At 49.3% G+C, this 14477-nt stretch overlaps 2 protein-coding genes across 3 annotated transcripts in view; one reads left to right on the top strand and one right to left on the bottom strand.

Annotated features, from left to right (window-relative positions):
• Positions 1 to 6060: 6060 nt before the first annotated feature.
• On the top strand, positions 6061 to 8735 carry si:ch211-161h7.5 (uncharacterized). Its single transcript, XM_061667063.1, has 7 exons — positions 6061 to 6160; positions 6236 to 6380; positions 6468 to 6581; positions 7547 to 7691; positions 7764 to 7912; positions 7991 to 8130; positions 8584 to 8735. The coding sequence occupies exons 1-7, from the start codon at positions 6061 to 6063 to the stop codon at positions 8733 to 8735; spliced, it is 945 nt and encodes a 314-aa protein (XP_061523047.1).
• Positions 8736 to 10464: 1729 nt separating this feature from the next.
• LOC133396348 (ATP-binding cassette sub-family D member 3-like) overlaps positions 10465 to 14477 on the bottom strand; it is a 29551-nt gene continuing 25538 nt past the window's right edge. The window contains exons 20-23 of one of the 2 annotated variants that reach the window (XM_061666118.1): positions 14162 to 14281; positions 13856 to 13960; positions 12822 to 12878; positions 10465 to 11463 (exon numbers count right to left, since the gene is read on the bottom strand). In XM_061666118.1, the coding sequence (XP_061522102.1) occupies positions 11386 to 11463; positions 12822 to 12878; positions 13856 to 13960; positions 14162 to 14281 (360 nt within the window). In that variant the 3' untranslated portion in view covers positions 10465 to 11385. Of the gene's footprint in view, positions 11464 to 12821; positions 12879 to 13855; positions 13961 to 14161; positions 14282 to 14477 lie in introns of those variants that run through there. The other variant, XM_061666121.1, reaches the window with a different exon arrangement.

Here is a 14477-nt window from a genome sequence, read left to right on the forward strand (position 1 = left end):
GTTTGATGAACATTCCTCAACTTTCTCACTCTTTTTTGCCACCTGTCCCAGCTTTTTTTGGAACGTGTTGCAGCCATCAAATTCTAAGTTCATGATCATTTGACTTTTGATGATTATTATCAGCCTCCCCGATAAGGTCTATTCAGGGGTGCCGGAGAGGAGGGTCCGTCGGGAAGTCGAATCCCAGATCGAGGAGGAGCAGTGTGGTTTTCGTCCCGGCCGTGGAACAGCGGACCGGCTCTACGCCCTCGGCAGGGTCCTCGAGGGTGCGTGGGAGTTCGCCCGACCGGTCTACATGTGTTTTGTGGACTCGGAGAAGGCGTTCGACCGTGTCCCTCGGGAAGTCCTGCGGGGGGTGCTTCGGGAGTGTGGGGTACCGAACCCCCTGATACGGGCTGTTCGGTCCCCGTACGACCGGTGTCAGAGTTCGGTCCGCATTGCCGGCAGTAAGACGGATTCGTTTCCGGTGAGGGTTGGACTCCGCCAAGGCTGCCCTCTGTCGCCGATTCTCTTCATAACAGAATTTCTAGACGCAGCCGAGGCGTAGAGGGGGTCCGGTTTGGTGGCCTCAGTATTGGATCTCTGCTTTTTGCAGATGATGTGCTTCTGTTGGCTTCATCAAGCCGTGACCTCCAACTCTCATTAGAGCAGTGCGCAGCCGAGTGTGAAGCGGCCGGGATGAGAATCGGCACCTCCGAATCCGAGACCGTGGTCCTCAGTCGGAAAAGGGTGGCGTGCCCTCTCCGGGTCGGGGATGAGATCCTGCCCCGAGTGGGGGAGTTCCAGTATCTCGGGGTCTCGTTCACGAGCGAGGGAAGAACGGAACGGGAGATCGACAGGCGGATCGGCGCGGCGTCTGCAGCGATGCGGACTTCGTATCGGTCCGTTGTGGTAAAGAAGGTTTACCGGTCGATCTACGCTCCCACCCTCGCCTATGGTCACGAGCTGTGGGTCGTGCCGGAAAGAACGAGATCCCGGATACGAGCGGCCGAAATGAGTTTCCTCCGCGGGGTGTCCGGGCTCTCCCTTAGAGATGAGGTGAGAAGCTCGGTCATCCGGGAGGATCTCAGAGTAGAGCCGTTACTCCTTCGCATCGAGAGGATCTGATTCGGATGCCTCCCGGACGCCTCCCCGGCGAGGCGTTCCGGGCAGGTCCCGCCGGGAGGAGACCCCGGGGACGACCCGGGACACGGCGGAGAGACTACGTCCTTCGGCCGGCCCGGGAATATAATGCGAGATATACGCCAAAAAAGGCGTGTCCCCACTGCGCTGATGTAACACTCACGTGTAATTGTGCTGAAGGGCGATTCAAAGTCTTGCCGTTTATAATCGCTGTAAAGCTCAACCTCGGACACTCAGCGCTGTTCATCTTAGCCTCAACGGCACGCCATAGAACAGACTGGATTTGACCTTTGTTACTTCATTCATTTTGAATGACGCGAGTCAAAAATAAACACACACACACGCATATACATGATACATATACATTCATATATCCTAATGCAAAACTAAATTATTCCAGAGGGGAAAACATTTGATATAAATACAAACCTAATATTGAAACAAAGCCCAAGATTATAGAAAGGAAAAGTGTCTTTATCTGGAATGACTTTCTTTTTGTCAACAGAAAAACGGGCCAACTTTAAAAGTAGATATTGTATACAATCAGACTCTTTGCACGAAATCCTACAAGTTATTTAGGATTTGTGCTTCCCATCCATCCATCCATCCATCCAGCCATCCATTTTCTGAGCCGCTTCTCCTCACGCGGCTTCGCCGGAGCCCATCCCGGCCGTCATCGGGCAGGAGGCGGGGTACGCCCTGAACCGGTTTGCCGGCCAATCGCAGGGCACATACAAGCACACCACCAATTTCTTTTCCACCAACTCACAGTTGATGTAAACCAGAGGCCTTCAAAAGCTTGAGAAAAATGAAGAAACAAGGAATGAATGAGACACGAGGTTAAACGCAAGGGGTAATTCGGGCCAACGAGGCACCGGTGGGGAAGATGCCCTCAGGGGCAGGCGCGTACGAGACCGGGGGAGGACAACAACCGGGACGCACACCCGTGACACATTGCACTTCAATGCATTCTGCAGTGTGGTTGTTGTCTATATGGCAAGGCTGCATGTATTTTTGTACACAATCATCGTGCCCATTTGATGGATCGAAAGATAAGTCGATGTAGTAATTATCGTGACAAGCCGAAGCACGAGGGATTACTGTACCTGGAGAAAACCCATGCGGAAGCACGGGGAGAACTCGGAACAACTTGAACGAGCGCCATACGGGAAGGCTGAAACTGGGATTGGAACCCATGACCTTTGACCTGTAATGCCCGCCCGGATCACACTACAAGATAAACGTGGTCTTTCACGATGGCACCATGTCAGACTACTGCCGTAAAATTCTGTCGTAGGTTGCGTAAGCTACAACATTTATTACGCCTTGAGGCACACTGGGCCGCAATTGCGGTTTTACTGGGCTTTATCTCGTCAAATCAAAAACACTGTCGGGGAGGCGGGGCCAGAAAACATTTCGCCCATCAACACGACCGGATACAACCGTTACCGCGGCGACGATAACAATAATGGATCGTGGCAGTGTATTGTATTGTGTTGGGCGGGGCGGGGCGGAGCCGGTGTCGTCACAGGTGCTCTGGAGTGGGCTGTCCATTCAAGAAGAACTTGAGGTATGTTCACATACTTTTAATACAATACAGCAACATAATGTGATGTAGCCTAGCCAGCTAGTGTTAGCACTAACGTTTGTACGTAAACATGCTGGCGTTCTGGCCAATCATGCTCCAAAGCTTCGGTTCGTGCGTGCGACTAAATAGTAACAGTACACACTCAAAATCCCACCATACGGCGAACGATGCGCGATATACAGTAAATATGAAAAAAACAAATCTGCAATGCACAATAGGGGAGCCATGATATGGCGAAGGAAGGAACACTGTATTCCAGTCGTGGCCGAATTCTTACCAATTGTTTCCCACTTTGCAGGTTGGGATGGTTTTACGACCCGTGTAACTTTCTTCGCCAAGATCAACATGAACGAACGATCGATAATAACGGGAGGCCAATACAGAGGCGCGTTGTGTTTGCCGACCCTTTTACGGGTGAGTTGCAGGAATCTGCAAGCGATACGAGGCGCACGTGACTCTCGCCGCGGTCATAAACTCGGTGGTTGCACAACAAGCTAATCCATAAAATGGACCTTCCGCCATCTGCGCCACTTCGTCTTCATGTTGGCGCCCGATCGCGAGGGAGGCACGGAGAAAGGTATGCTTTGTTTAACTTCACAACTTTAGTGGAGCACTTTTTTGACATCGCAACACGCATTTAGTGCAAGTAGTTTGATCACCACTCGTCACCTATAGCAGGCATTCCAAACCAAAGGCCATGCCCTAAAATCTCTTTATGTAGTAGACTGATGGAAAATAAATGTTTTGGATTGAATTTTGTTGTTTCAGCTGCCGTGTGTTGATTGTTGTTTTTAATGATCAACTGTGATTCATTCATGACAATAATTGTAATCAATCATTGTTGGGTGACGTAATCGGCACCTGCCACAATTGGTCTGCTTCAAACGAATCACAGTTTCTTTCCCGCTTGGTCCGGACCCTTTTGTGCAGGTGTGAATCCCGGTGCGCACCAAACAACCTCCTTTTTTGAGGCCGTCGCGGCTCGCTTCCGAAGGCACTGCGGTTTTTTCGGTGGAGCCTCGATCTGACCCAACAAGTCAACGTCGCCTAGCTTACAACGACGGCGAACGTTCGATGCCGTACCCGATCTGCCGTCTTCCGGTGAAGAACGCCGGCCTTGCGTGTTGCGGCTCAGGGCGACGTGTGCCCCCTCGGTTTGCAGCGCGCATTTGCGGACGGCATTTCAAAATGAGAACTACAACGTGACAAAACGTTTGTTGAATGAGCTGCTCTTTGTTATGTTAGCCGGGCTGCCCGTGTCACGCTAAGTGGAGGCTTAACACGGGAACGACAGATGCCGCATGTCATACATTCAATCTTTTTCCGTACCGCTTCTCCTCACTAGGGTCGCGGGCGTCCTGGCGTCTATGCCAGCTAACTCTGGGCGAGAGGCGGGGTAGCAGATACCTGATTTTGCATCTTTAGTGCCGCAGATTTGCAGAACATTCCAGGCTTCCTGTGTGGAGGAAACCCATTTCGGCCGCTTTTATCCGGGATGTTGTTGACCCACAGGTCGTGACCACAGGTGAGGGTAGGAACGTAGCTCGACCGGTAAATTAAGAGCTTCTTCGCCACAACGGATCAATACAATGTCCGCATCACTGCAGACGCTGCACAGATCCACCAGTCAACCACCCGTTCCATTCTTCCCCAAGATACTTGAACTTTTCCACTTGGGACAGGTTCTCATCACTGACCTGGAGAGGGCACTCAATCTTTTTCAGACTGAGGACCACGGTCTCAGATTTGGAGGTGATGATTTTCATCTGCGAACTGCTCCAGTGAGAGTTGGAGATCATGGTTTTGTGAAGCCAACAGAACCAGAATCACCTGCAAAAAGCATAGAAGCAACACTGAGGCCAACAAACCGGACCCCCTGTATGCCTCGGCTGTACCTAGAAATTCTGTCCATAAAAGTTATGAACAGAATAAGTGACAAAGGGCAGCCTTGGCGGAGTCCAACCCTCACCGGAAATGAATCCGCATTACTGCCGGCAACGCGGACCCAACTCTGACACCGGACCGGTCGTCCGGGGAGGGTGTTCGGTACCCCATACACCCGAAGCACAACATCCAGAGCCTTTAGGAACTCCGGGCGGATCTCATCCACTACTTTTTACTACCACGGTGACCTCAAACCAAGCGATAGGAGAGCCCGCCTCAGAGATCCCAGACTCTGCTTCCACACGGGAAGGCGTGCTGGCGGAATTGAGGAGGTCTTTGACGCATTCTCCGCACCGACTCGCAACGTTCCGAGTCGAGGTCAGCAGTGCCCCATCCCCGCTACACACGGTGTTGACGGTGCACCGCTTCCACCTCCTGAGACGCCGGAACGTGGACCAGAATTCAGCAGTCGTTCTCCACGGCCTCACCAAGCTCTTCGAACGCCCGGGTTTTTGCCTCAGCGACCACCAAAGCTGCGTTCCGCTTGGCCAGCCGGTCCCCATCAGCTGCCTCAGGAGTCCCGCAGGTTAAAAAAGGCCCGATAGGACTCCTCCTTCAGCTCGACCGCATCCCTCACCGCTGGTGTCCACCAATGGGTTCGGGGGTCGCCGCCACGACAGGCACCGACCACCTCGCGGCCACGGCTCCGGTCGGCCGCATCAGCAACGGAGGCGCGGAACACGGTCAGGCTCGGACTCGATGCCCCGCCTCCCGGGATGTGGTTGAAGTTCTGCCGGAGGTGGGAGTTTTGAAACTCCTCCTGATTTTCCCGGACGTTCCCAGCAGACCCTCACGATACGTTCGGGCCTGCCAGGTCGGACCGGCATCTTCCCCCACCGTCGGAGCCAACACATTTCAAAACGCGCGTTCGGTCGTGAGCACAGTATTCTGATTTATGATGAAACTACTTATGACAAAAACACATGCCCCGAATAGCCAGTTACATGAGCAGTGCGCGCGTCTCACGGGTGATGAATAACTTCCATCCGCTACAGGAGTTAATGTCACATTTAAAGTATGGCATATTTTGCAAATGGATTTCAATGGTATTCATGCAGCTCCGAAAAGAAATCCACCATCCGGAAATTCCAGCAAGCCTGATGAGTCCTATTCGCCCGGCACATGCAGTGAGCGTGTCAGGCGTCATTACGGGGAGGACTGGCGCAAACCGGGCCCGTAAAATACAGACTTAAGCACCAATGGGAGAATATGGCCCACAATGGAGAAGTGGGCAATACTGCGCAGACGTCATTCATTGCGGGTTTTCTGTCCGATAATCGAGGGTTGACTGTAATGACGTTGGACCCTCCTGCTCCTCACGAGAGGTTTTAGGCTTACAATATTTGCTCACCGGGTACGACGGCGTGTTACGTAACCTGCGTTGTATTCAGCAGCAGTCGCCCGCAATGGGGAAACACAACGCCGGACGCCTTGTTGCCATATTGCTGTCCGTCGTGCTCTACGCTGTCGGTTTGGTGTTCAACGGTCTTTCAGTTGTGGGAGCGGGTAAGAAAAGGTCCTGCACGATAAAGCTCATATGACCGCTCCATTTGAGTCACACTGCGCCTCCAATCCGTTCAGGCCCCTTCAGTACCACCACGGCCAACGTGTCCAACATCTTTGTCACGGAGATCACCCCGTCGGGCTGGACCTTCAGTATCTGGAGCGTCATCTACGTGTGGTTGACGCTCATGATGATCTACATCCTGGCTAACCTTTGCCGAAGGTACGCCGCTTTCAAAGATTCATCTACTTCGAGGCCGTGTTGCGAGCACCATTGTAATGCCGTTTTGCTATTTGATGTTCCTCACAGCAATTCTTATGGCTACGTTTACTGCAGCCCACCAGTCTTGCCCTATGGATTCTTCATTTGCTGGTGTCTCAATCTGTGCTTCAATATCGCCTGGCTGCTTGTTTGGGACAGAATGTGAGCAAGCTTTTCACAACGCACAATTACAGTCAGGGGCGTAGCACCACCTTATTGGCCCCCACTGAGCAACTCTACGCCCCCTCCGAAAATGATTTGCCAACCGGAGTGGGGTGGGGGTGGTCGGAATCGAATTTAAAATAAAAAAAAAAAAAAAAAAAAAGTGTATGAAGGCCTAGAAATCACAGCTTTCAAGGAAACATGGAATTAATTCATATGCGAGTCAAGTCAAGTGGCGATCGGCGATATAATGCCATTATTTCAAATGGCGAAGAAAGCCGTTGGAATCGCTGACGAACGTGAGCGCGTACGAGTAGTTTATTTCCTAGACGCCTTCAGATATAGGCAGATGCAAGATTGACTTGCTTGCTTGCTTTATTTCCCACTCGGCAGGCACTCCAGACACCCAATTATTTGGATAGAATGAAAGGACCTTTTGAATAATATGTTCACTTTCATTGTCACGCGTTAGCACGGTTCACTTGTTAAAACGACACTTTACTGCCAAACGAATACCGCTCACCTGCCTTGACCGGCATATAAATCGAGGCGACATCCAATTCTTCACACGTAGCTACGGCCTCGAGGTTTAGCTGTCCGTTCATGGGAATTATGGGAATTTGGCTTTCAGTCCGTATGTATCCCAAAAGGCGTTCTTTTGGGGTGAGGTCAGGACTCTGTCCATCCTCACTGAGCTCTCCCGTCCATGCCTTTATGGACTTTGCTTGGGGTCGGCACAGGAAGAAATGGTTGCACAAAATTGGGAGCCTGGTCCAAAATATTGGCCTTTCAGTTCCAGAGAAAAGAACCGGAAGGAGTGCTTGAGCATAGTGTATCAGGAGATCAGGGGGTTAGGGTTGTCACTTCAACTCAAATGCGAGTCAGGGCAAGTGAGTGAATACTTTTGGGAATATGGAGTCGTGCATCTCATACTTTACCATTTGTTTTTTGGCACATTCCCAAAGGTGGATGATTGCCGCCCTTGTTTTTCTAATTTTGGTTGCCGGCACAAACTATGGCACGCTCTCTTTTGCCTGCCACGGTCTTCACGTCTACGGAGCCTGGCTCAAGAAGTACCACAACGTGGACCTGTGGCTCATCCGCATACTGGTTCGCGGAACCCACACCGACCCCGTTCATGAACTAAAAGAAGAGCCTATTAATGTTGTGATACGACTGCAGGTTCAGAACGGCGTGATGATCTACACAACGTGGACGACCATCGCCACGCTCATCAACTTGGCCATTGTGTTGACCTATGAAGCAAACGTTTCCCCAACAAATGCTGCCAGCGTGTCCTATTGTGTCTTGACAGTGGTGCTGCTTGTCTGGTGAGCCTAATAGAGACTCGAACGCTGCATATAAAAGATTTGTTCCTGTTCTTCAAAATACAATTCTTGTTTTTGTAGGTTTTTCCTGCAAAACGTCGTCCTGGACGAGCACATGCGCTACGTCCTCGTTGACTACCCAGTTGTGATCTGGGCGCTGGCAGGAAACTTTGATAAAAACTACAATGCTGAATCGCTCGGCCGTAGCGCCATCTTTATTGGTAGGAAAATCGATATTTTTACAATGGAGGCATTATTGTTACCATGACGACAGTAATCACCCGCTATATCGCGTGAACGTCTTGCGCATTCAGTGCATTGCAGGTTTTTTTTTTTTTTGAATAGGTCAATGTAGTGCACATCTCTGATAGTTACCTTTGTGATATTAATGTGGCAGCAATGACTCAAATAAGGTCAAGTGGACTCTTCTTCTCATCAGAAAAAGAAAACTTACTGAGTGACCTCAACTCATAATACATTTGGTAACGCGGCAAATTGCTTGAGGATACGATGCACATGACCGGAAAGTCTCTGTTTAAAACACATGAAATCAAACCAATCGATAAAAGAAACTCACAAATAGCAACCTTAGCGTGACAAATAACTCATGCACACTCTGGAATGTGTTTTGCCATGTCGAAAATATTCAAAGTTGTATTTCTTCACACTTGCAGTTGTGCTGCTCGCGGCGGCCTCACTGCTGTACGCGGTCCGCCTCGTCCTCGTGTTTTGGCGCCACTGCAAGCAGCCGTTCTACAACGGCGCCGTCCCGGAGCCCGCGGATCCCATGGAGACTTCCCAGCGGCTAAAATGGACGCTCAGATGAACGCTCATCTTATATCATTGCATTTGGGGCTGCGGCGTGGCGGCTTTCTTTTATACGCACCTTTAGACTCACGTGGACAAAGGATGTATTTTTACATAAAAGTGTTAATCATTTACACAAGGGGACTCATTTTATTAGGTGCTTTATCTATCACTGACTGATCTCTGAACATTTTATAGTGCCTCCACGCTGATTATAACATCACAGACCTCATCTGTAACGGTCAAGTCATATTTCAACATTGCTTGTGCTTGTACTGTACATTTATTAGGAAATAAAGTATGTGCATGACATTAAACTTGGTGTGACTGAAAGAAAGATAAGACTAATTGCTCACAGTCTATTAATGTTAAGAATGTAATATTACTAAAATTATAAAAAAAAAAAAAAAAAAATACGTTTCGTGTCATTGATTGTTAATTATTTGCTGCTTATTTACGCTCACCTCACTTGCTGTCTAACAAGACACCACAGCAGCAGCGGGAAGTCAATATAGTCAACAGCGTGCAGTATGGGGAGATGACAAGCAATAGGTCAAACGTCGGCGGCCGACTGGTTAGAGCGTCTGCCTCGCAGTTCTGAGGACTGCGATCGAGTCGAGTCAAAAAATGGCCAGCATGTTGCAATGCAATTGTAAGTTAGCTGTTTAAGGAGTTAATGGCGAGAGGGAAGAAGCTGTTGGAACGTTTGCGAGTTCTAATTTGCATTGATCGGTAGCGCCGACCTGAAGGAAGGAGCCGGAAGAGCCGGTGACCGGGATGCGGAGGCTCCGAGAGGATTTCGCACGCTCTTGTCTTAGTTCTGGCAGCGTGCAAGTCCTCAAGGGTGGGGTACCGACAATCCTTTCAGCAGTTTCGATTGTCCGTCGCAGTCGGAGTTTGTCCTTCTTTGTAGCAGCGCCAAACCGGCCTGTGATGGAAGAACACAGGACCGATTCGATGACCGCTGCGTAGAACCGCCTTCAGCGGCTCCCGAGGCAGGCAGGCAGGCCGTGCGTCCTCAGAAGCCGCAGGAACTTTTTTTGAGGATGGAGTTGAGGTGAGACGCTGAGCTGGAGAAGCTTGGATGAAAGGTGACAGTCGATGTGCTGCTTGTATTTGGGGAGTTCGTGGTCGAGTTTAGCTTCGTTAAAGTCCCCGAGAATAATGAGGGGTGAGTCCGGGTGGTTTTTTTTCCAATTTCGTTTACTTGTTCTCATAGTAGAGTTTCAAATTGCACTTCCGGACGTAGCGCCGAACTGCATTTCTCGCATGCCATACAGTATATGTGCAAGCTTATGTTGATGAAGTCATCCTCCACAAAATGGCACACAGCACAATTCTGGAAATGTCTCCCAAAATAAATTGAAGCCATTTATTCCTCTACTCCTACACTTGGCAGGTGACACAAAGTTTAAGCTGTGCGCAAGACGCAGCCACGTTGTCACTCGGGCATTTTTCTGAGATCGGTGGGCGTGTACCAACAACAAGGCGGGCAGGTCCTTGAACGTTCATTGACGAAACTAAGACGGCTAATTTCAATCCGCTTGTTTTGCAAGTGGTTTGGTGTTGAAAGGCTATTTCGTTTCAATCAACAAACCGCATCGATGTCAAACTTAAACTGGGTCACGGGGTCATTTTGACCAATGTTATGCATTGCAACAGTGGAAAAATTGGGATTTTGATGGAAATGGACCTTTAACAAAGTACTGACAACAACAAGAAAACAGCACACTGACATAACCACTGGCCCGACCTTCCAGTCTTTAATTGAGACCCTTGCTTTGACATCTCGGCCGACACGGGGTTTGACCGCTAGTTCATCATAAAGCCATCCGAGTATCAAACAGCTGTTTCAACAATTTCGATCCTCCCAAAAACAAAAATAGAAAAAACCCCAAATATGAACGGATATATTTGTGGGGATGAGGGCAGGGACCCCCAAAATGCTCGAAACAGTTCAACATTTCATCTATCTCAGAAAATAAGACATGTCATGTGGATATGCTCCTGTGATTTATTGACACCTGAAGGCACAGGTGTCAAACTCAAGGCCAGCGCCGCCCGTCACATCACTTCATGTGGCCCGCTGAAGCAAATCATACGCATCGACTTCGTTTCCTGCTCAGATCTGTAGCAAACTTGTGAACTGTCTGAACTTTTATGTCGCAATATTGTGAGCATTTTTTGTATTTTTTTTTTTTTTTGGTTACCGAATCCCTTTTTAAAACAAAATGTTTTGGGGAGTATTTTTAGTTTGACACCCTCGGGAAAGAACATAATGCCGATATTTAAAAATAACATCCGTGATTGCAAATGTGGAAAAATAATATCACAGCGCCTTGGACACTGTTCACCATGGAACATAATGGAGGTCCACTTGTCGGCTACATGAGATTATGATGCATTGATGCCATAATGTCCGATTTGTTTCAAATTTCTTTTGTGCGTGTGAGTAAAACATCTTCATATTCGCAGTACACATATTTCTCCTAAAATCACATTCATTAAATTAACAAGTACATGTCCCAAGAAAAACAAATACATTGCAAAATCATTAGTCATTTAGCACACCATTGTTGCATGTTCTAGCTCCAGTTCTAACCACTGTTGTCAGTGCAAAGTTTGGACTGAATGAGTAAAACCGTTGCATCTCACTCAGGAGTCACCAGTCAAGAGCCATACTCCACAGTTTCTTCTGTGATGGGTTGGAATTGGTAGTTTCCTCGGCCATCCATGTGCAGGTAATACTTCATAGGACAAATGTGAAAAGGCACAAATGGAGTCACATCACTTCAAGCGAAAATCTTTTTTCACCACAGAATTATGCCCGACGAGGAAATGCTTGGAGGGGTTTCACACATGGTTCTCTTGTCATTTTATACATTAAAAAAAAAGATGGATTTGCACTCTCGTAGGACCAGAGACTCACTCGTCCATTTTTCTTTTTGAAATTTGGCAAAGTTTGCATCTCTATATGGACGTGCCGTGACGGTTGTCGCACTGCACCTATTAACACAGCCCGGAACAGTTGGCACAAGGACACCCTCGGCCGCAGTTCGATCGTCAACTTCGCGGTCGTGTCATGGGACTCGCGGCCACATCTCTTGGACGCTGGAGAGAGGGGCGCAGCTGTCAACGGATCACCGCCTGGCGGGGAAGACGCCGGTCCGACCTGGCGGGCCCAAACGTATTGTGAGGGTCTGCCGGGAACGCCTGGCAGGATCCCCTGTCGGAAGGAGTTTCGACTCCCACCTCCGATAGAACTTACGCCCACGTTCCGGGGTAGGCGGGAGACATTGAGTCCAAGCGGACCATGTTCCGCAACCGCAGCTGTGGCCGTAAGGTGGTCGGTACCTGTCGTGGCGAACCCACTGGTGGACACCAGCGGTGAGGGATGCTATCAAACTGAAGGAGTCGTCCTATCGGGCCTTTTTGGCCCGTGGGACTCCTCAGGCAGCCGATGCTAACCATAACCCTATCCGTTGTGGTGAAGAAGGAGCTGAGCCGAAAGGCAAAGCTCTCGATTTACCGGCCGATCTACGTTCCTACCCTCGCCTGCGGTCACGAGCCGCGGGTCGTGACTGAAATAAGATCTCGGGTACAAGCGGCCGAAACGGGTTTCCTCCGCAGGGTGTCCGGGCTCACCGTTAGAGATAGGGCGAGAAGCTCGGAACCGCTGCTCCTCCGCATTGAGAGGAGGCAGATGAGGTGGCCAGGCCATCCGATTAGGATGCCTCCCGGACGCCTCCCTGTTGAGGTGGTCCGGGCACGTCCCACTGGGCGGAGACCCCGGGCACGATCCAGGACACGCCGGAGAGACTAAGTCTCCCGGCTGGCCTGGGAACGCCTTGGGATGCCCCCGAAAGTTCAGGACGAAGTGGCCTGGGAGAGGCAAGTCTGGGCTTCCCCGCTAAAGCTACTGCCCCCGTGACCCGACCTCAGATAAGCGGAAGAAAGCAGATGGAGAGATATGCGAATTACGATTGCATTGTGTTTTCTGCTTGATCCAATGTGGAGCACTTAAAAGGGATTTATTTATAAAGCGCTTGAAAAACAACCGCAGCATAAATATAACGTTGTATGGAAATATCCAGTCACTGCTTACCTCATGATGCTTCCAAAGAGACTTTCTGTGAGAAACTGTGAACAGAGTAATGCCCACCTACAAAAGGAAGACAATATAAGACCACTTACCAATTCAGTAAAGGAAAAGCTTCAGTAAAGACTAGAGTGCATTTATAAACGTATTGAAAGTATGCAAAAAATATAAGCATTTGAGAAGGGGGCGAATACTTTTTCACTGCACTGTATCGGTTTGATAAAATTCAATATAGGCTTCAGGCTTTCTCACTGACAAATGCAAATACAAACATATTCACGTTTGTATTTGCATTGCTGGGCCAAGGGTTCCATCATCGCAAGCTGCCGGGAGACGGGAGATGTCCCACCGCGGTTTTTGTTCACAGCTGAAGACGACGTGTGTTTAAAATGGATTTAGTCACCTTGAGGTTATAAGTTGCATTGTCTTTTTGTGCGACTTCATACAAATTCCACATAGCGTAGCAGGTCGTCGGTGGTAGCGGGATGGCATCGTCGCAGTGGCGTTAGGCTTCGGAACTAATTCCAATTATGCTGCTCAATTTTCTCCAACTGCAGCTCGCCGTCAGAAAACGCAGCTTCGCGTACGCGAGAGCCCGCATTTCAAACGCGCACGAACACGCGCACGTGCACACGGCCAATCAGACAGAGGGTCCCCGCTCGCCGCCATCTCTGATTGGTTCGGAGACCACGATGATGAAGCCCACTGTGTGTCTGCTTTCAAGTGGCGGAAATGTTTTCTTCTTCTTCAAATGACCGGGCACCTGTACGCATCCTCTGTTTTTTTTATTCAGAAATGAGGGCACATGTGCGACCAAATTTGTCACACTCTGTCCTGTCCCTGACTCGTCATGGTTAAAAAAAAAATAAAAAAAATTAAAAATCATTTGCCGGATTCCCAGCACCCAGAGTACGAAGCGTCAGAAGATCATACTGTACGCGTCCCTGCAAACGTGTGCGCATCTCAGACGCGAGACGCACATCAAATGAGATCCCTGGTATCCCATTCAACTTTGAGTGAGCAGTAAAAAGACATCATACCATCCTGCAGTGGCTGTAGATATAGTCTTCCACATCCACACTCACGGCGCTGGTGCACTCATCCAGAATAGCAAATTGGGGCTTGTGGTAGAATAGTCGGGCCATCTACAAAGACAATAGGACAAAAACAAAGCAAAAAAACAACAACTATAAAATGCTACATTCACTGATTTCACTGTTAATATGAATAGAGTACAAGTCATTGAATTGCACGGACCCCAACGAATAATTGAGCTGAGTAACGCCAACAATTGGAGCGATTACAGTGAAGGCTCATTTGTTACGACGGTAGAGAAGAATACTTACAGCCATCCTCTGCTTTTCTCCTCCGCTGAAAACATCCATCCAGTCCTGCACCGAGTCCCAACTGCCCTCCCTGTTTAAGATGTGGCCCAGCTGAACGTTATCCAAGTACTCCTTCAATACCTGGAGGAACGTGTGCCAAAAGCAATGCAATTACAGTCACACGAGTCACACCTTTAACACGAGTCAAGAAATGTCCAAACTTAAACAATCAAACCTTCCGCAGTATCAGTGAGAAAATGCATTTTAACCTCAAACCTGACCAAATGTTTTTCTCTGGACGTGCGCTTTTTGCCACCGAGGTATGGGCTGAACCGAC

This window comes from Phycodurus eques, chromosome 21 (assembly GCF_024500275.1).
Source record: "Phycodurus eques isolate BA_2022a chromosome 21, UOR_Pequ_1.1, whole genome shotgun sequence".
In the NCBI taxonomy this organism is placed as follows: domain Eukaryota; kingdom Metazoa; phylum Chordata; class Actinopteri; order Syngnathiformes; family Syngnathidae; genus Phycodurus; species Phycodurus eques.

Bases quoted from the DNA above. Each gene is read 5' to 3' on its own strand.
- si:ch211-161h7.5 (XM_061667063.1), top strand. From the start codon at position 6,061: ATGGGGAAACACAACGCCGGACGCCTTGTTGCCATATTGCTGTCCGTC. The intron at 6,161-6,235 runs GTAAGAAAAGGT...CAATCCGTTCAG, and splicing joins TCTTTCAGTTGTGGGAGCGG to GCCCCTTCAGTACCACCACG. The intron at 8,131-8,583 runs GTAGGAAAATCG...TCACACTTGCAG, and splicing joins CCGTAGCGCCATCTTTATTG to TTGTGCTGCTCGCGGCGGCC.